The following is a 22,747-nucleotide window of genomic DNA, read 5'->3' as shown; positions in this document are numbered from 1 at the left end:
CGTGGTTGTTAAGAATCCGCCTGCCAATGCAGGGGACACGGGTTTGAGCTCTGGTCCGGGAAGATCCCACATGCCACAGAGCAGCTAAGCCTGTGTGCCACAACTACTGAGCCTGCACTCTAGAGCCCACGAGCCACAACTACTGAAGCCCACGAGCCACAACTACTGAAAGCCCACATGCCTAGAGCCCGTGCTCCGCAACAAGAGAAGACACTGCAATGAGAAGCCCATGCACCGCAACGAAGAGTAGCCACCACTCGCTGCAAGTAGAGAAAGCCTGCGCACAGCAATGAAGACCCAACTCAGCCAAAAATAATAAATATATTAAAAATAAATAAAGTACAAAAAAAAAGATTGCTTTGGCTATTCGGTGTTCTGAGTTTCTGCATTTATGATTTGGAGTATTTCATATATGAAAATGTTTGTGTAGGGATATTTTATCCACTTTGGGCTCCTGTGTTAGAGTTTTCCTCTGATTCATGATTAGATTTCTTGGAGAGTAGTGTCATCAGCTAAAATATTGGAGTTCTCATTTTCTGTTTTATTCTTGTAATGGTTTTATATGCATATAACCTGCCATTTCCTGCTCATTTTGAAATGTCTTATATTTTCATCAACCACCAGTAATAGGGAGCAGTCAGAACTCTTACACACTGTGGATGGGAGTGTACATTGATAGTCACTTTAGAAAACAATTTGACTTTATCCAGTAAATTAAAAGATGCACTTAGCCTTCAACTTATCAAATCTACTTGAATAATTCATGGACACAAATATCAGGAGATATGTCCTAGAATAATTCATGGACACAAATATCAGGAGACATGCACATGGTTTATAGCACCCATGCTTTCTATAGCAAAAAATCAGAAGCTATTCAAATGTCTATTAACAGGAGATTGGAAAAACAAATTCATGTAGTAGAACACAGTGCTGTGATGGGAAACAAATTAACTATAACCACAATAATAAACATAGGTATATAGCAGGAGTATAATGTTGAGTGAAAAAGTTGCAAATGAATAGAACCAGTAAAGTTAAAATTCGTATAAAACTAATCAATACAAATGTGGGAAATTATAAATAAGAAAAAGGGGGCTTCCCTGGTGGCACAGTGGTTGAGAATCTGCCTGCCAATGCAGGGGACACGGGTTCGAGCCCTGGTCTGGGAAGATCCCACTTGCCGCGGAGCAACTAGGCCTGTGAGCCACAATTACTGAGCCTGCACGTCTGGAGCCTGTGCTCCGCAACAAGAGAGGCCGCGATAATGAGAGGCCCGTGCACCACAATGAAGAGTGGCCCCCAGTTGCCGCAACTAGAGAAAGCCCTCGCACAGACACGAAGACCCAACACAGCCATAAACAAACAAACAAACAAACAAACAAACCCGAAGTTTGAAAAGAAAAAGGAATGATAAACATACAAAATTCAGTATAGCGGTTACCTTCATGGGTTGGGTGGAGATAGATGATGGGATTGGAGAGTGACACAAAGGGGAACAGAGGTACTGGTGATACTGCATTTCTTAAGCTTTGGTGGTATTGTTGTTATTCATATCTTATGTGAGTGTTATAAATGTTTTTATAAGTATTTAATATATAATAACATTTTCATATGAATGATGCTACAAAAAATTATCACATTTTCAGAAGCTTATCTTTGGTTGATGTATTCTATCATCTGGAGGTTGAGGGTATTTCCAGTACCCTCAGGGAATGAGAATCAGGGAAGACATAAGAGCAAGAAAATAGGAAGAGGTGTCTGCAAAATCTTGCTTCTACTGAATCAGCTCTTCACAATGTGGCTTCACATATTTTTGTTGATGTATTGTGAGTTATTTAACCATGGAGCCAATATATACACATATATATCCCATGTATGGAAATGAAATGTTATTTAACTTAAATATAATTATTTTTGGATTATTTATTTTAACAATTTCTGCAATTATTTCCCTTCCAGTGGTTTAGGTGATAAATGATAGATCAAATAATACAAAAGCTGATTTCCCCCTCAAACCAACTATGCATCTGGCCCAATCTATGTAATCTGACTAAAAACAGAGTTCACTAAATAAAAATCCTCTCATTTACCTTCTCCAGTCCCTTGAGGCAAGTCCATGTCTGACTGAGCTGCATGAATGTGATCCTAAGTTGGTAGGCTCAGGAAGGAAATATATTTGAAGGGTTGATGTAGGGAGAAAAAATAGAATGTTGTCTAACATGTATGCTTGGAGCTCTTTTCTGATTCCACCTGTGGCACATGAATAACTTCACCAATCAGATGAGTCTCACGTGAGTCTGCTGCATTTTCTACTAATGTGGCCTAAACAGTCTCTCAAAAGAGCCTCCCCTCCTCATCCTTTTCTTCCTTCTTTCACCAGACTTTTACTGATCATCTACTACATAGAGTTTTATTGGTCATCTATTCATATTGATCCCTACTACATATGCTAGGGATATGAATATAATTTACATATAGTGTAAGGATAGATAGATACACACATACACTTAACTGAAAAGAATATAAACAAAAACTGAAATCCCAGAAAATGAGGAATTAATTATTTGTGGGGGAAAGGTAAAGGATCTCAAAGAAAAGGTAAATTTGAGTTAGTCTTAAATAGTAGGATTTTAACAAATGGTTCTAAATATATACTTATTGAATAAAGAATATAGAAGTAAGGAGGATATAAAGATCTCTTACTGTATCCTAAACACTTATGAAGAACTTCACAGCTCTCTAAGTGTCATCCCAGGTATTTTCAGTTTGCTTAGATATATGGTAAACATATTGTCTGAAACAAAAGTTGAAACCTACAGTGTGATGAGGGTAGAGAAAATCTGCAATTGCTGCTTCTCCAGAAAATCCAGAATGTATGTTTATATCGTCCATATTATACTTCAGTTATGGAAATGCAAATGTCCTTAAGTGATCTTCTGATCTGTCCATATCTGTCAACTGGTAACTGCTAACAGGGTTAGGTACAAATATTGACATTCGTTTTGTAGGGTGACTAATCCTAAAGAAAACATAGGAATTCTACTTTTGAATATTCTTATTTTACACAATAAACATATTGCCATCACTTATTAGTAACTACAAATTTCGCACATGCACTTATTTTAACACGGAAAGTGTAAGCTAAGGAAGACCAGTAGAGTCGACATTTGTTCCAGGATTTCATTGTCAATGAAGACGTATGAGGAAATGTTGGAAAAAGTGAATATGGGAAACTCATAAATTTTTTTTGTAATGTAAAAATATATCCTCTGGGCTTCCCTGGTGGCGCAATGGTTGAGAATCTGCCTGCCAATGCAGGGGACACGGGTTCGAGCCCTGGTCTGGGAGGATCCCACATGCCGCGGAGCAACTAAAGCCCGTGAGCCACAACTACTGAGCCTGCGCGTCTGGAGCCTGTGCTCCGCAAAAAGAGAGGCCGTGATAGTGAGAGGCCCGCGCACCGCGATGAAGAGTGACCCCCGCTTGCCGCAACTAGAGAAAGCCCTCGCACAGAATCGAAGACCCAACACAGCCCAAAAAATAAATAAATTAATTAATTTAAAAAAAAATGTATCCTCTGAAAAAAATCACTCACTATGAAAAACATTGGATTTCACTAGGTAACCATGGGCATGACTCATAACCCTCTTAACCTCAAATTCATCTATCAACTAATGGTGATAATATTAATCTCATATGATTTGAAAGGGATTCATTGAAATGATATGAATAAAAGAACGTGTAAGGTATTTCACTATACAATTGTAAGGTATCATTTGATCTGAGACAATATAGTATAGTGATTAGGAGTGCAGTTTCTAGAGTCAGACTGCCTGGTTTTGAATCCTAGCTTTATCACTGATCAGTTCTAATATCTCAGGGAAACCACTTCACTTCCCAAAACCTCATTTTTTTTTTTTTCAGGAAAATGGAAATAGTAATAGAACTCACATCACAGGGTAGAATTAAATATAGTATGTGAAGAATAATACATGTCATACAGTAAATGTTAGTTATTATCTTTTTAATATTGTAACAGTAATTGGCCTTCTTTATAATAAAAATACTAATATCAATTATATCCTTCATTTCTCATTCTTATAAAGGAATCAAATGAAACTAAGTAATCTGAAGAAAGTTATGACAGGAGAAACAATCTCATGGAAAACTTTCATGTAGTTTAATATCAAGTACTTAAAATGAACAGTGGCAAATTCATTAACAAAGGATCAATAAAAATTTTTAAATTTTAAATGGCAAAAAACAAGGTTAAAAGACAAATTGGGAAAACATAAAGTGTATGATATGTTATAAAAATAAATCATAAATACTCTTAACAAAAAAATAGGGCAAAGGGCATCAACAGGCAATTCTCAAAAGAAATACAAATGATTAAAAGCATTAAAAGGTGTTCAACCTCACTAGTAACCAAAGACATGCAGACTGGCAAAGAAGAAAATATCCAGTGTTGGTTGAGGGTATGAGGAAGAGGCCTGCAAATTCATGCATTATTGGAGAAAGTGTAAAATGGTGCTTTGTTTCTGAAGGGCAGTTTGACAACTTTTATTGTTTAAAATGTTCATTCTTTTTAATCCGGCAGATAGACTTCTAAACATTTATTCTAAAGGAGAGAATTTTTGAAAAGCAGAAAGATGTTTGTATACAGCATTGTTTATAATAGTAAAAATTTTAAATGACTTAAATTTCAGGTATTGGTTAAATCATCTATGGTACATTCCTTTACTAGAATATTATTCACCTGTTGAACTGATAATGTAGTTTATTCTTTAATCATTCAACAAATATTTGAGTGTATAAGACCATTCAGGGCTTCTCTGGTGGCACAGTGCTTAAGAATCCACCTGCCAATGCAGGGGACACTGGTTCAAGCCCTGGTCCGGGAAGATCCCACATGCTGTGGAGCAACTAAGCCCGTGTGCCACAACTACTGAGCCTGCGCTCTAGAGCCCAAGAGCCACAACTATTGAGCCCACGTGCCACAACTACTGAAGCTCGCGTGCCTAGAGCCTGTGCTCCACAACAAGAGAAGCCACCGCAATGAAAAGCCCGCGCACAGCAAGGAAGAGTAGCCCCCGCTCGCTGCAACTGGAGAAAGCCCGTGCGCAGCAATGAAGACCCAACACAGCCAAAAATAAAATTAAATAAATAAAATTTTTTAAAAAGACCATTCATCCAGTGAAAATGATGATGTAATTTATGCATTCCATCATCCAACAAATATTTAAGTATATACTCTGTGTTCTGCAGTAGGCATACTTGGTGAATGATACAAAGACCCTGCCCTTATATTCCTGTTCTTTCTTTATTCACAGAGAAATGTTTTCATGAAAAAGCAGATTTTAAAAGAGCTTGTATAGTGTGATTCCATTTATATGAAATTTAGGTAATAAAATATCAATATTCAAGTTATAGATTATATCTAAGCATTTGTCTAGTGAGAAGTTTGGATGGATGTTCATGAAAATGTTTGTAGTGGTTTTTCTTGGAAGCTAGAATTTGGGGGTGATGATTACATTCTACTTTGTAATTTCTCTCATTTATTTTTTAATATTTTTATATTAGTATGAAAGAAATTAAAGATCATAACAATAGAATATGTCATATTCATGACATTGACTTGATGAAACCTTGTGGTGTGGTGCTTACCACAAAATATTTTTTCATATAATGTTATGACTTCTGAACTGTAAGATTATGTTAATGTAGTGTTACCCCTTTTTTGGAATAATTTAATTTAATATAATTACAGGATGGAATCAAACAATATCCAAGTACTTCAGGATCTGCTATCAAAACAGCCACTTTAATCAGTGACCCAGGTTTAGGCCTGCAAGCATACGGCCGACAGGTAAGCAGGAAAGATATCACTTCTGTAGAGCATTGGATAGCAGAATGCAATAACTGAGTCATTTTATAGTAGTAAAGTTGTGTTTGTTTGAAAATGAGGCTAAAATTATATCACTAAGAGAGATTGGAAGAGAATTTTCTTGAGCCTTCAGAGAACATTAAAATTTCAGCTGATCCTGGACAACATAATCAGGGGAAATGATTTCTTGATACATATGAAGAAGATTTTAGTGGCAGAAGTTGAAATAACTATCTTATTGGAAAAGAGATAATGATATAGAATAAGAGAATATATATAAGTTGATATCTTCTTGGGTCAAGAAAAGAAAGAATGTCACATTCTAGTTTCAGTTTTTTAAATCTTTAAAGTGGTCATAAAATTGACTAATACATCATCATCAACTAATACATGTAGAGTTTTTTTTGTTTGTTTGTTTTTTATGGCTGTGTTGGGTCTTCGTTTCTGTGCTAGGGCTTTCTCTAGTTGTGGCAAGCTGGGGCCACTCCTCATCGCGGTGCGTGGGCCTCTCACTATCGTGGCCTCTCTTGTTGCAGAGCACAGGCTCCAGATGCGCAGGCTCAGTAATTGTGGCTCACGGGCCCAGTTGCTCTGCGGCATGTGGGATCTTCCCAGACCAGGGCTTGAACCCATGTCCCCTGCATTGGCAGGCAGATTCTCAACCACTGCGCCACCAGGGAAGCCCACATGTAGAGTTTTTATGTTTATACTTACATGTATAACATACATTAATATTATGTCCCAGTAATTTCATAAGTTTATGTCCATTTTTAAAGACTGGTATTGAAATTGTTTGTATCATAGGATAATACTAGCTTAAGAAACAATCTTTTTGATACTTGAGAATGTCAAATGTGTTCAGCTACCCAGCTAAGATAACCAGTAGACTACAAAGCTATTATTAAGAGAAGAGAAATGTCCAATTTTGTGGAACCGTATATTGAAAAAGACATGTCTAAAAGTGTGTGATACCTAATAATGCCATTTGGAAGTACATTTATTAGCAAACAACTAGCATTAAGTTTCAGAAACACTGTGTAAAAATAAAGGGAGGAGATGTGGAATTAGAGATACTAGGCTTCTAATTTTTACTCTGTCACTTACAAGTCAGCATTACTTTGAAGCCTAAAAAAAAAAATCACTTCTCCTTTGAGCCTGTTTCCTTATCTGTTAAAGAGAAAGAGAGAGAAAGGAATGATGATGATGATGATGATTATGATGGTGATATCCTGTCATATATCTCAAGACTTTTGTAAGAAACTAAAAAGCTTTTGGAAACCAAAAGCATTTTATAAATATAAATTATTATTATTATTATTGCTATTAAGGTACACATGTTGAATTACTCTAGTAATTGGTAAAATAATAATACACTATGATTTTGCAAGTGTGGCTGCTCTGTATATGCATGTTGCAGGTAGATTTTGCACACTGAAGAATGGTAATTGATCCAAAAGCATAACTACCCCCCCCCCAAAAAAAAACTTGGATCTTTCCTAAGCACCTAAATTCATAGTCAAATTGAATGTATAAATGTGACTGAATACCTGTCAAGAAAGCTATAAAACTTTTTCAACATTGGTTCACTGAGAAATACTACACGAAAACACTCACATCCCTGCCCCACCAACCTAGGGCCAGGGAGTTTAAAAATTTACATCAAGGGGCTAGACAGCCCCAAGACCACAGCAGCCCCACAGCCAGCTGTAAGACCTAACCCACCAACTGGTAGACCAGCACCATCCTGGGATGCCCTGGGTCATAGCCCCACCAATCAGCAAGCCTACATTAGCTCCAAAACCAGTCTCATTACCCAGTCCTGCCAACCGGTGGACCAAGACCAGGACTTCCCTGACCTTGCAGCCAGCTGTGCCAGGACCTAGCCCCCCCTACCAGTGGCTGACAGCCCCTACACAAGGCAGGTCCTGGCAACCAACCAGACGGGGCCAGCCACACCTACCAGCACACCTGTAGCAGTCAGCCTGCCACAACAGAAGGACCCAGGCAGTCCACAGAGAGAGCATCCCTAAATCATATAGGTCTGGTGACCAGACAGGAGTGCACTTCTGACCCCATAGTATGTTTCCTACATAAGACCACTTCTCTAATATCAGGAAACATAACCAACCTACAAAATGCATAGAAATAAAACTGAATAGGCAAAATGAGGTGACAAAGAAATATGTTCCAAACAGAGGAATAAGATAAAACTCCAGAAGAAGAACTAGTGGAGATAAGCAATCTACTCAATAAAGAGTTTAAGATAATGATCATGAAGATGCTCAAAGAACTTGGGAGAAGAATGTGTGAACAGAGTTAGAAGTTTTTAACAGAGTTAGAAAATATAAAGATGAACCAAACAGAGCTGAAGAATGCAATAACTGAAATTAAAAATACTCTAGAAGAAATCAACAAAATGGTACAGAGGAACAGATCAGTGAACTGAAAGACAGAATAGTGGAAATCACTGAAGTGGAAAAGAAAAAAGAAAAAAAATGTTTTAATGAGGACAGTTTAAGAAACTTCTGGGACAACATCAACCACACTAACATTCACATTATAGGGGTCCCAGAAGGAGAAGAAAGAGAGAGAAAGGGGTGGAGAACTTATTTGAGCACATAATAGCTGAAAATTTCCCAACCTGGGAAAGGAAACAGACATCCAGGTCTGGGAAGCACAGAGAGTCCCAAACAGGATCAAATCAAAGAGGACTGTAACAAGACACATTCTATTTAAAATGGCAAAAATTAGGCCTTTCCCACCTTCTGAGATGGCTTGCGCTCTGTCTGTGGAATGCGTTTCTCCCAAGGCCACTCTCACCTTCTGAGATGGCCCACATTCTGTCTGTGGAGTGTGTTTCTCTCTAAATAAACCCATTTCTTACCTAAAATAAAATAAAATAAAATAAAATGGCAAAAATTAAACATAAAAAGAGACTATTAAAAGCATCAAGGAAAAAGCAACAAGTTATGTACAAGTGAACTCGCATTAGGTTATCAGCTGACTTTTCAGCAGCAACTCTACAGGCCAGATGGGAATGGCATGATAAATTTAAAGTGATGAAAGGGAAAACCTACAACCTACCCAACAAGGCTTTCATTCAGATTTGAAGGAGATATCAAAAGTTTTACAGAAAAGCAAAAGTTAAAAGAGTTTAGCACCACGAAACCAACCTTACGAGAAATGTTAAAGGAACTCCTCTACATGGAAAAGAAAAGGCCACAGCTAGAAATGTGAAAATTACAAAAGGAAAAATACCATTGTTAAAGGCAAATATATAGTAAAGGTAGTGTATTAACCACTTATAAAGCTAGTAGGAAAGTTCAAAAATAAAAGTCATAAAATCATCTATAGCCACAATATGTAGTTAAGGGATACAAAAAACAAAATGATGTAAAATATGGAGTCATAACTAGTAAATTTGGAGGGAGCAGTAAAAAATGCAGGGTCGTTAAAATGCATTTGATCTTAAGAGATCAGCAACATAAGATAAACATATATATAGAGAGATTGCTATATATAAACTTCATGGTAACCACAAACCAAAAATCTATAACAGGTACACACTCAAAGAGAAAAAGAAATACAAATATAACATTAAGGTAGTCATCAAATAAAAAGGGAAGAGAACAAAAGAAGAAGAAAGGAAAGAAAATGAACTACAAAACAACCCCAAAACAAATAATAAAATGGCAATAAAAACATACCAATCAAAAATTACTTTTGATTGGGAGATCAAGATGGCAGAGTAGGAGGATGCTGAACTCAGGTCCCCCACAAACACATCAAAAATACATCTACTTGTGAGAACAAACTAGATTTGCAGAAAGACAGTTCTACAACCAAGGCTGTAAGAAAAGATCTACAGAGTCAGGTAGGAAGTGAGGGGAAGCTATCAGGTCAGGACCTGCACCCCTAGAAGGAGACACAGAAGAGGAGGGGGATATCATGGGCTCAGAGATCCTCCCTGGGGAGTAAGGGGTTCAACGTACATATTGGGAACCCCAGCTCTGAGACCCAACATCAGGAAGACAAGTCCCCTTAGCTGGTTTGAAGACCAGCAGGACTTACTGGAGGGCTGTAAGAAACCTAGACTCCACTCATGCTTGCTTACTCACAAAACAAGGTGGAGGAAGCAGATTGAAACTACCCAGGGCTCTGGCCAGTTTCCCATGGCCATTCCAGCACATGCCCCAGCCTGCACTAGGAACCTGCTCTGGCCCCTCTTTGTTTGGTGCTCTTTCCCTCTAAGGTGAAGGTGCCATTGTCAGGAGGGAGGAGAGTGCACACTTAGAGGGAAAGGAACCAGCTCAGACCTGATCCTCAGTGCTTCTGCTCCAGCAACTTTGGACCCACCCCTACCCCTGATAGGGTGGTGATGGACACTGAGCATAGGAGAGGCCCTTGCTTATACCTGGTGCTGGCTGCAGTCCACAAAGGTGATAGCTGCCACAGCAACCTGGGGGAAGACGTGACCTGTGCTCACTTCATATCCAGCTCTCCCACCAAACCACTGGGCACATGATGACTGCATAGGGACACTCCCATAAAAGGACACATCTTCAAGACCAGGATAGGTAAACTGTTTCACCTAATTTCATAGAGATATAAAAAGTTAAAATGAGAAGACAGAGGAATTTGTCTCAAATGAAAGAACAAGAAAAAACTCTGAAAAAAAATGAAACAGATAAATAATTTACCACATAGAGAGTTTATAGCATTAGTAATAAGAATGTTCACTGAACTTGTGAAAATAATGGAAAACACAGTGAACATTTTAACAAGGGACTAGAAAATGTAAAAAAGGACCAGTCAGAGCTGAAGAATACAATGCCTAAAATGAAAAACACACTAGAAGTGATTAACAGGAGACTATGTGATACAAAAGAATGCATAAGTGACCTGGAAGAGAGAAAAATGAAAATCACCCAATAAGAACAAGAAAAAGAAAACTACAATTTTTAAATGAGGACAGTTTAAGGGACCTCTAAGACAACATCAAGTGTACTAACATTCGCATTATATGGGTCCCAAAACGAGAAGAGAGAAAGGGATTGAAAATGTGTTTCATGAAATTATGGCTCAAAATTTCCCAAACCTGAAGAACGAAATAGATATACAGATATAGGAAACACAGAGGGTCCCAAACAAGATGAACCCAAAGAGACCCACACCAAGACATCATAATTAAATTGGCAAAAGTTAACGATAAGGGGAAAATTTTAAAGGCAGCAAGAGAAAAAAACGTCACATACAACCCCATAGGCAATCAACTAATTTTTCTGCAGGAAGTTTGCTGGCCAAAAGGGAATGACATGATATATTTAAAGTGCTGAAAGGGAAACACCTACAACCTGGGATAATCTGCCCGGAAAGTTTATCATTCAGAACTGAAGGAGAGATAAAGAACTTATCAAACAAACAAAAACTGAAAGAGTTTCTCAATACGAAACTGGCCCTAAAAGGAGTGTTTAAGGGTCTTCTCTAAGAGGAAATAAAAGGCTACAACAAGAAGAGTTTATAGAAAAGGAAAAATCCCACTAATAAAGTCAAATATATAGTAATGGCTGTGGATCAACCACCTAAATAAGCTAGTATGAAGATTAAAAGACAAAACTTGTAAAATCAACTATAACTAAATAAACAGGGGATAATCATGAAGATGTTAAATATGAAATCAAAAACACAAAACGTGGGGGAGGGGAGTAAAAAATGTAGAGCTTTTAGAATATGTTTGAACTTAAATGACTATCAGTTTAAAACAAATAGATATAGTTTTACATCAAAATATATGAACCCCATTAAAACCACAAATCAAAAACCCACAATTGATACACAGAAATTGGAGAGAAAGGAACACAAGCATACCACTAAAGAAAATCATCAAACCACAAGAGAATAAACTAAAAGAAGAAGAAATGAAAAGATAAGAACTACAGAAACAATCAGAAAACAAGTAACAAAATAAGTACATACTTATCAATAATCATTTTAAATGTCAATGGACTAGATACTCCAATGAAAAGTCATAGGGTGGCTGATTGGATTAAAAAAAATCCAGCTACATGTTGCTTATAAGAGATTCATATCAGAGCTCAAGACACACAGATTGAAAGTGAGGGTATGGAAAAAGAAATTTCATGCAAATGGAAATGACAAATTTCCAGTAACAATACTCAGACAAAATAAACTTTAAAATAAAGACTATAACAAAAGAAAAAGAAGAGCATTATATAATGATAAAAGGATCAATACAAGAAGAGAACAGTATACGCGTTAACATATATGCACCCAATACAGGAGCACCTAAATATATAAAGCAAATATTAACAGACCTAAAGGGAGAAATTGACAATAATATAATAATAGTAGGAGTAGTCCACTTACATCAATGGATGGATCATCCAGAAAGAAAATCAATATGGCATAAGTGGTCTTAAATAACACAATAGACCAGTTGGACTTAATAGATATCTACAGGACATTACATCCTAAAACAGTAGAATACACATTCTTTTTGAGCGCACATGGAACATTCTCAAGGATAGAGCACATGTTAGGCCACAAAACAAGTCTCAACAAATTTAAGAGGATAGAAATTATATCAAGCATTTTCTCCAACAAATGTTATGAAACGAGACTAAACAACAATCTACTAAACAACAATCTACTAAAAAACCAATGGGTCAATGAAGAAATCAAAGAGGAAACTAGAAAATACCTCCAGATAAATGAAAATGGAAATGCAACACTCAAAACTGTATGGGATGCAAAGACACATTAATCAAAACAGCGTGGTATTGGCACAAAAACAGACATATGGATGGATGGAACAGAATAGAGAGCTCAGAAATAAACCCACACACCTATGGTCAATTAATCTTTGACAAAGGAGGCAAGGATATACAATGGGAAAAAGACAGTCTCTTCAGCAGGTGCTGTTGGGAAAGTTGGACAGTCACATGTGAACCAATGAAGTTAGAACACACCCTCACACCATACACAAAAATAAACTCAAAATGGCTTAAAGACTTAAACATAAGACACCATAAAACTCCTAGAAGAGATCATAGGCAAAACATTCTCTGACATAAATCATAGCAATGTTTTCTTAGGTCAGTCTCCCAAGACAATAGAAATAAAAGCAAAAATAAACAAATTGGAGTGAATCAAACTGACAAGCTTTTGTATGGCAAAGGAAACCACAAACAAAAGGAAAAGACAACCTATGGAATGGGAGAAAATATTTGCAAATGATGCAACCAACAAAGGCTTAACTTCTAAAATATACAAACAGCTCATACAACTCAACAACAAAAAAACAAACAACCCAATTGAAAAATGGGCAGAAAACCTAAACAGACATTTCTCCAAAGAAGACATACAGATGGCCAACAGGCACATGAAAAGATGCTCAACATCTCTAATTATTAGAGAAATGCAAATCAAAACTGCAATGAGGTACCACCTTGCACGAGTCAGAATGGCCATCATTTAAAAAAATCTACAAATAACAAATGCTGGAGAGGGTGTGGAGAAAAGGGAACCCTCCTGGTACAACCACGATGGAAAACAGTATGGGGTTTCCTCAAAAAACTAAAAATAGAGTTGCCATGTGATCCAGCAATCCCACCTCTGGGCATATATGCAGACAATAATTCAAAAAGATACATGCACCTCTATGTTCATAGCAGTACTATTTACAATAGCCAATACCTGGAAACAACCTAAATGTCCATCAACAGTTGAGTAAAGAAGATGTGGTACATATATACAATGTAATACTACTCAGCCATAAAAAAGAATGAAATAATGCTATTTGCAGCAACATGGATAGACCTAGAGATTATGATACTAAGTGAAGTAAGTCAGAAGAAGAAAGACAAATACCATATGATATCACTTATGTGTGGAATCTAAAATATGACACAAATGAACTTATCTACAAAAGAGAAACAGACTCACAGACATAGAGAACAGACTTGTGGTTGCCAAGGAAAGGGGGGTGGGGGAGGAATGGAGTGGAAGTTTGGGGCTAGCAAATGCAAACTAGTATATATAGAATGGATAAGCAATAAGGTCCTACTGTATAGCACAGGGAACTATGTTCAATATCTTGTAATAAGCCATAATGGAAAACAATATTTAAAAGATTGTATGTATGTGTGTATATGTATAATATATATATAACCGAATCACTTTGCTGTACAGCAGAAATTAACACAGCATTGTAAATCAGCTATACTTCAATTTTTTAAAACTATATGGGATGCAGCAAAAGCAATTCTAAGAAGGAAGTTTATAGCCATATAGGCCTTCCTCAAGAAAGAAGAAAAATCTCGAATAAACAACCTAACCTATCATGTAACAGAATTAGATAAAGAAGAACAAATGAAGCCCAAAGTCACAGAAGGAAGGAAATAATAAAGATCAGAGAGGAAATAAATAAGATAGAGACCAAAAAAGTAAATAAAAGATCAATGAAACCAAATGCTGGTTTTTGAAAAGATAAACAAAATTGATAAACCTTTAGCAAGACTCACCAAGAAAAAATGAGAAAGGGCTCGAATCAATAAAATCAGAAATGAAAAAGGAGAAGTTACATTGGCACCATAGAAATACAAAGGAGTATAAGAGATTACTACAAACAATTATATGTCATTAAAATGGACAACCCACATGAAATGGACAAATTCCTAGAAATGTACAATCTCTCAAGACCGAATCAGAAAGAAATAGGAAATATGAACAGGCCAATTAACAGTAAAGAAGTTGATTCAGTAATCAAACAGTTCCAGGACCAAATGGGACCTAATGAAACTTAAAAGCTTTTGCACAGCAAAGGAAGCCATAAACAAGACCAAAAGACAACCCTCAGAATGGGAGAAAATATTTGCAAATGAAGCAACTGACAAAGGATTAATCTCCAAGATTTACAAGCAGCTCATGCAGCTCAATAACAAAAAAACAAACAACCCAATCCAAAAATGTGCAGAAGACCTAAATCGACATTTCTACAAAGAAGATATACAGATTGCCAACAAACACATGAAAGAATACTCAACATCATTAATCATTAGAGAAATGCAAATCAAAACTACAATGAGATATCATCTCACACCAGTCAGAATGGCCATCATCAAAAAATCTAGAAACAATAAATGCTGGAGAGGGTGTGGAGAAAAGGAACCCTCTTGCACTGTTGGTGGGAATGTAAATTGATACAGCCACTATGGAGAACAGTATGGACGTTCCTTAAAAAACTAAAAATAGAACTACCATATGACCCAGCAATCCCACTACTGGGCATATACCCTGAGAAAACCATAATTCAAAAAGAGTCATGTACCAAAATGTTCATTGCAGCTCTATTTACAATAGCCAGGACATGGAAGCAACCTAAGTGTCCATCATGGGATGAATGGATAAAGAAGATGTGGCACATATATACAATGGAATATTACTCAGCCATAAAAAGAAAGGAAATGGAGTTATTTGTAGTGAGGTGGATGGAGTTAGAGTCTGTCATACAGAGTGAAGTAAGTCAGAAAGAGAAAAACAAATACAGTATGCTAACACATATATATGGAATCTAAGGGGAAAAAAAAAAAGGTCATGAAGAACCTAGTGGCAAGATGAGAATAAAGACACAGACCTACTAGAGAATGGACTTGAGGATATGAGGAGGGGGAAGGGTAACATGTGACAAAGAGAGAGAGTGGCATGGACATATATACACTACCAAATGTAAAATAGATAGCTAGTGGGAAGCAACTGCATAGCACAGGGAGATCAGCTCTGTGCTTTGTGGCCACCTGGAGGTGTGGGATAGGGAGGGCGGGAGGGAGGGAGATGCAAGAGGGAAGAGATATGGGAACATATGTATATGTATAACTGATTCACTTTGTTATAAAGCAGAAAGTAACACACCATTGTAAAGCAATTATACTCCAATAAAGATGTTAAAAAAAAAAAAGTTCCAGGACCAGATGGTTTCACATTTAAATTCTATCAAACATTTAGAGAACACTTAACACCTATCCTTCTCAAACTATTTCAAAAAATTGTAGAGGAAGGAATGCTTCCCAACTCAATCTATGAGGCCAGCATCACCCTGATACCAAAACTGGACAAAGATATCACACATGAAAATATTACAGGCCAATATTACTGATGAGCATAGCTGCGAAAATCCTCAACAAAATATTAGGAAACCAAATTCAACAATACATTAAAAGGATCTTACACCATGATCATGTGGCATTTACCCCACTGATACAAGAATGGTTCAGTATTTGCAAATCAATCAATGTGATACACCACATTAACAAACTGAAGAATAAAAATCATATAATCATCTCAATAGATGAAGAAAAAGCTTTTAACAAAATTCACATTTATGATAAAAGTACTCAACAAAGTGGGTATAAAGGAACATATCTCAACATAATAAGGCTATATATAACAGGTGCACAGCTAATATCATACTCAGTGTTGGAAAGCTAAAAGCATTTCCTCTGAGATCAGGACAAAGACAAATATACCCACTCTGGTCACTTTTATTCAATATAGTATTGGAAGTCCTAGCCACAGCAGTTAGGCAAGAAAAAGAACTAAATAGAATCCAAATTGGGAAGGAAGAAGTAAAACTGTCACTGTTTATAGATGGCATGATACTATATGTAGAAAATCCTATAAACACCACCAAATAACTACTAGAACTCATGAGTGAATTCAGTAAAGTTGCAGGATACAAAATTAATCTATAGAAATCTGTTGCATTTCTGCACAATAACAACAAACTACCAGAAAGAGAAATGAAAACCTATTCACAGTCACATTCAAAAGAATAAAATATCTCGGATAAATCTAACAAAGGAGATAAAAGAACAGTACTCAGAAAACTACGAGGTACCTGTGAAAGTAATTGAAGATGACACAAACAGATGGAAAGATATACTGTGCTCATGGATTGAAAGAATTAATATTGTTAAAATGACCACATACCCAGGCAATCTACAGATTCAGTGCAATGCTTATCAAAATACCAATGGCATTCCTCACAGAAATAGAACAAATAATTCTAAAATTTGTGAGAAACACAGAAGACCTCGAATAGCCAAAACACTTTTAAGAAAGAACAAAAACAGGAGATATCACACATCCCTCATTTCAAACTATACTACAAAGCTACAGTTTTCAAAACTGTATGGTACTGGCACAAAATCAGACACGTATATTAATGGAACCAAATAAAGAGCCCAGAAATGATTCCACACTGATATGGGCAATTAATCTATAACAAAGGAGGCAAAAATATGTAATGTGGAAAAGACAGCCTCTTCAGCAAATTGTGCTGGGACTTCCCTGGTGGTCCAGTGGGTAAGACTCTGCTCCCAATGCAGGGGGCCCATGTTCAATCCCTCGTTGGGGAACTAGATCCCTCTTGCATGCCACAACTAAGAGTTTGCATGCTGCAACTAAGACCTGGTGCAGCCTAAATCAATAAATAAATAAATATTTTTTTAAATGTTGTTGGGAAAACTGAACAGCTACATGCAAAAGAATCGAACTGGACCACTTTCTCACACCATATACATAAATAATCTCAAAATAGATTAAAGGCTTAAATATAAGACCTGAAACAATAAAACTTCTAGAAGAAAACATAAGCAGTACATTCTTTGACATCTGTCTTAGTAAAATTTTTGCAGTCAAATGCTCTACCACTGAGCTCTACCCCCTGTCTTAGTAAAATTTTTGGATATGTCTCCTTAGGCAAAGGAAACAAAAGCAAAAATAAACAAATGGCAGTACATCAAACTAAAAAGCTTTTCCACAGTGAGGGAAACTATCAACAAAACAAAAAGGTCACCTACTGAATTGGAGAAGATATGTGCAAACAATATATCCAAAGGGTTAATATCCAAACTATACAAAGAACTCATACAACTCTATATTGAAAAAGCAAACAACCCAAGTAAAAAATGGGACAGAGGGGGGCTTCCCTGGTGGTGCTATGGTTGAGAATCTGCCTGCCAATGCAGGGCACACTGGTTCGAGCCCTGGTCTGGGAAGATCCCACATGCCTTGGAGCAACTGGACCTGTGAGCCACAATTGCTGAGCCTGCGTGTCTGGAGCCTGTGCTCCGCAACAAGAGAGGCCGCGATAGTGAGAGGCCCGCGCACCATGATGAAGAGTGGCCCCCACTTGCCGCAACTAGAGAAAGCCCTCGCAAAGAAACGAAGACCCAACACAGCCATAGATAAATAAATAAATTTTTTTAAAAAATGGGACAGAAGTCCTGAATAGACATTTTTTCAAAGAACACATACAGGTGGCCAATAGGCACATGAAAAGATGCTCAACATCACTAACCATTGGAAAATGCAAATCTAAGTCACAATGAGGGACCTTCAAGATGGCAGAGGAGTTAGACAGGGAGATCACCTTCCTTCCCACAAATACATCAAAAATACATCTACATGTGGAACAACTCCTACATAACACCTACTGAACGCTGGCAGAAGACCGCAGACTTCCCAAAAGGCAAGAAACTCCCCAGGTACCTGGGTAGGGCAAAAGAGAAAAGGAAAAACACAGAGAAAAGAATAAGGACAGGACCTGCTCCTCTGGGAGGGAGCTGTGAAGGAGGAAAAGTTTCCACACAGTAGGAAGCCCCTTCACTGGCAGACAGGGATGGGTGGAGGGAAAGCTTCAGAGCCACGAGGAGAGTGCAGCAACAGGGGTGCAGAGGGCAAAGCGGAGAGATTCCCGCACAGAGGATTGGTGCCAATCAGCACTCACCAGCCTGAGAGGCTTGTCTGCTCACTTGCTGGGGCACGTGGGGGCTGGGAGCTGAGGCTCGGGCTTCAGAGGTCAGACCCCAGAGAGAGGACTGGGGTTGGCTGTGTGAACACTGCCTGAAGGGGGCTAGTGCACCACAGCTAGCTGGGAGGGAGTACAGGAAAAAGGCTGGAACTGCCTCAGGGGCAAGGGACCATTGTTTCGGAGTGCGTGAAGAGAGGGGATTCAGAGCACTGCCTAAACAATCTCCAGAGACGGGCACGAGCCACGGCTATCAGCACAGACACCAGAGACGGGCATGAAACACTAAGGCTGCTACTGCAGCCACCAAGAAGCCTGTGTGCAAGCGCAGGTCATTATCCACACCACCCCTCCCAGGAACCTGTGGAGCCCGCCACTGCCAGTGTCCCATGATCCAGGGACAACCTCCCTGGGAGAACACATGGCACGCCTCAGGCTGTTGCAGCATCACACCGGCCTCTGCCACCACAGGCTTGCCCCACATTCTGTACCTTCCCTCCCCCCAGCCTGAGTGAGCCAGAGCCCCCTAATCAGCCGCTCCTTTAACCCCGTCCTGTCTGGGTGGGGAATAGACACCCTCAGGCGACCAACACGCAGAGCAGGGGCCAACTCCAAAGCTGAACCCCAGGAGCTGTGCGAACAAAGAAGAGAAAGGGAAATCTCTCGCAGCAGCCTCAGGAGCAGCGGATTAAATTTCCACAATCAACTTGATGTACCCTGCATCTGTGGAATACCTGAATGGACAACGAATCATCCCAAAATTGAGGCGGTGGACTTTGGGAGCAACTGTAGACTTGGGGTTTGCTTTCTGCATCTAATTTGTTTCTGGTTTTATGTTTACTTTAGTTTAGTATTTAGAGCTTATTATCATTGGTAGATGTGTTTATTGATTTGGTTGCTCTTTTCCTTTTTTATTTTTATATATATATTTTTTCCTTTTTCTCTTTTTGCGAGTATGTATGTGCATGTTTCTTTGTGTGATTTTGTCTATATAGGTTTGCTTTTACCATTTGTCTTACAGGTCTGTCTGTCCTTTTTTTTTTGGTATAGTTTTTAGTGCTTGTTATCATTGGTGGATTTGTTTTTTGGTTTAGTTGTTCTCCTCCTGCTTTTTCTTAATTACTTTTTAATTTTTAATAATTTTAAAAAATTTTTTATTTTAATAACATTATTTCTTTTATTATATTTTTTCCTTTCTTTCTTTCTTTTTTTTTCTCCCTTTACTTCTGAGCCGAGTGGCTGACGAGGTCTTTGTTCTCCAGCCGGGTGTCAGGCCTGAGCCTCTGAAGTGGGAGAGCCGAGTTCAGGACATTGGTCCACCAGAGACCTCCCAGCCCCACATAATATCAAACAGCGAAAGCTTTCACAGAGATCTCCATCTCAACGCTAAGACCCAGCTCCACTCAACAACTAGCAAGCTATAGTGCTGGACACCCTATGCCAAACAACTAGCAAGACAGGAACACAACCCCACCCATTAGCAGAGAGGCTGCCTAAAATCATAATAAGTTCACAGACACCCCAAAACACACCACCGGACGTGGTCCTGCCCACAAGAAAGACAAGATCCAGCCTCATCCACCAGAACACAGGCACCAGTCCCCTCCACCAGGAAGCCTACAGAGCCCACTGAACCGACCTTACGCCTGGGGGCAGACACCAAAAATAACGGGAGCTATGAACCTGCAGCCTGCGAAAAGGAGACACCAAACACAGTAAGTTAAGCAAAATGAAAAGACAAAGAAATACACAGCAGACAAAGTAGCAGGGTAAAAACCCACCAGATTAAACAAATGAAGAGGATATAGGCCGCCCACCTGAAAAAGAATTCAGAGTAATGTAATAAAGATGATCCAAAATCTTGGAAATAGAGTGGAGAAAATACAAGAAACGTTTAACAAGGACCTAGAAGAACTAAAGAGCAAACAAACAATGATGAACAACACAATAAATGAAATTTAAAATTCTCTAGAAGGAATCAATAGCAGAATAACTGAGACAGAAGAATGAATAAATGACCTGGAAGATAAAATAGTGGAAATAACTTCCAGAGAGCAGAATAAAGAAAAAAGAATGAAAAGAATTGAGGACAGCCTCAGAGACCTCTGGGACAACGTTAAAGGCACCAACATTCTAATTATAGGGGTCCCAGAAGAAGAAAAAAAAAGGGACTGAGAAAATATTCGAAGAGATTATAGATGAAAATTTCCCTAATATGGAATAGGAAACAGTCAATCAACTCCAGGAAGCACAAAGAATCCCATACAGGATAAATCCAAGGAGAAACAAGCCAAAACACATATTAATCAAACTATCAAAAATTATATACAAAGAAAAAATATTAAAAGGAGCAAGGAAAAAGCAACAAATAGCATACAAGGGAATCCCCATAAGGTTAACAGCTGATCTTTCAGCAGAAACTCCGCAAGTCAGAAGGGAGTGGCAGGACATATTTAAAGTGATGAAGGGGAAAAACCTACAACCAAGGTTACTGTACCCACCAAGAATCTCATTCAGATTTGATGGAAAACCAAAACCTTTACAGACAAGGAAAAGCTAAGAGAATTCAGCACCACCAAACGACCTTTACAACAAATGCTAAAGGAACTTCTCTAGGCAGGAAACACAAGAAAAGGATAAGACCTACAATAACAATCCCAAAACAATCTAGAAAATGGTAATAGGAACATACATATCGATAACTACCTTAAATGTAAATGGATTAAATGCTCCAACCAAAAGACATAGACTGCCTGAATGGATACTAAAACAAGACCCATATATATGCTATCTACAAGAGACCCACCTCAGATCTAGGGACACATACAGCTGAAAGTGAGGGGATGGAGAAAGATATCCCATGCAAATGGAAATCAAAAGAAAGCAGAGTGGCAATACTCATATCAGACAAAATCGACTTTAAAATAAAGATTATTATAAGAGAAAAGAAGGACACTGCATAATGATCACGGGATCAATCCAAGAAAAAGATATAACAATTGTAAATATTTATGCACCCAACATAGGAGCACCTCAATACATAAGACAAATGCTAACAGCCATAAAAGGGGAAATCGACAGTAGCACAATCATAGTAGGGGACTTTAACACCCCACTTTCACCAATGGACAGATCATCCAAAATGAAAGTAAATAAGGAAACACAAACTTTAAATGATACGTTAAACAAGAGGGGCTTAATTGATATTCATAGGACATTCCATCCAAAAACAAAAGAATACACTGTTTTTCCCAAGTGCTCATGGGACATTCTCCAGGATAGATATCTTGGGTCACAAATCAAGCCTTGGTAAATTTAAGAAAATTGAAATCATATCAAGTATCTTTTCTGACCACAAAGCTATGAGACTAGATATCAATTACAGGAAAAAATCTGTAAAAAAATACAAACACATGGAGGCTAAACTATACACTACTAAATAACCAAGAGATCACTGAAGAAATCAAAGAGGAAATCAAAAAATACCTAGAAACAAATGACAATGAAACCACAATGACCCAAAACCTATGGGATGCAGCAAAAGCAGTTCTAAGAGGGAAGTTTATAGCTATACAATCCTACCTTAAGAAACAAGAAACATCTCAAATACACAACCTAACATTACACCTAAAGCGATTAGAGAAAGAAGAACAAAACCCCCCAAAGTTTGCAGAAGGAAAGAAATCATAAAGATCATATAAGAAATAAATGAAAAATGAAGGAAAAAATAGCAAAGATCAATAAAACTAAAAGCTGGTTCTTTGAGAAGATAAACAAAATTGATAAGCCATTAGCCAGACTCATCGAGAAAAAAAGGGAGAAGACTCAAATCAATAGAATTAGAAATGAAAAAGAAGTAACAACTGACACTGCAGAAATACAAAGGATCATGAGAGATTACTACAAGCAACTATATGCCAATAAAATGGACAACCTGGAAGAAATGGACAAATTCTTAGAAAGCACAGCCTTCTGAGGCTGACCCAGGAAGAAATAGAAAATATAAACAGACCAATCAAAAGCACTGA

At 37.9% G+C, this 22,747-nt stretch overlaps 1 protein-coding gene across 2 annotated transcripts in view; it reads left to right on the top strand.

Moving 5' to 3' along the window:
• RGS22 (regulator of G protein signaling 22) overlaps positions 1-22,747 on the top strand; it is a 182,870-nt gene that overhangs the window by 150,447 nt on the left and 9,676 nt on the right. For both annotated transcript variants that reach the window (XM_082432682.1, XM_082432681.1), the window contains one exon: positions 5,774-5,872. In XM_082432682.1, the coding sequence (XP_082288808.1) occupies positions 5,774-5,872 (99 nt within the window). The remainder of the gene's footprint in view (positions 1-5,773; positions 5,873-22,747) is intronic.

Source organism: Balaenoptera physalus, assembly GCF_965194825.1.
Source record: "Balaenoptera physalus genome assembly, chromosome: 17".
Lineage (NCBI taxonomy): Eukaryota > Metazoa > Chordata > Mammalia > Artiodactyla > Balaenopteridae > Balaenoptera > Balaenoptera physalus.
Note: the sequence above shows the minus strand (reverse complement) of the source record. Positions and strands in the feature narration are given on the sequence as shown.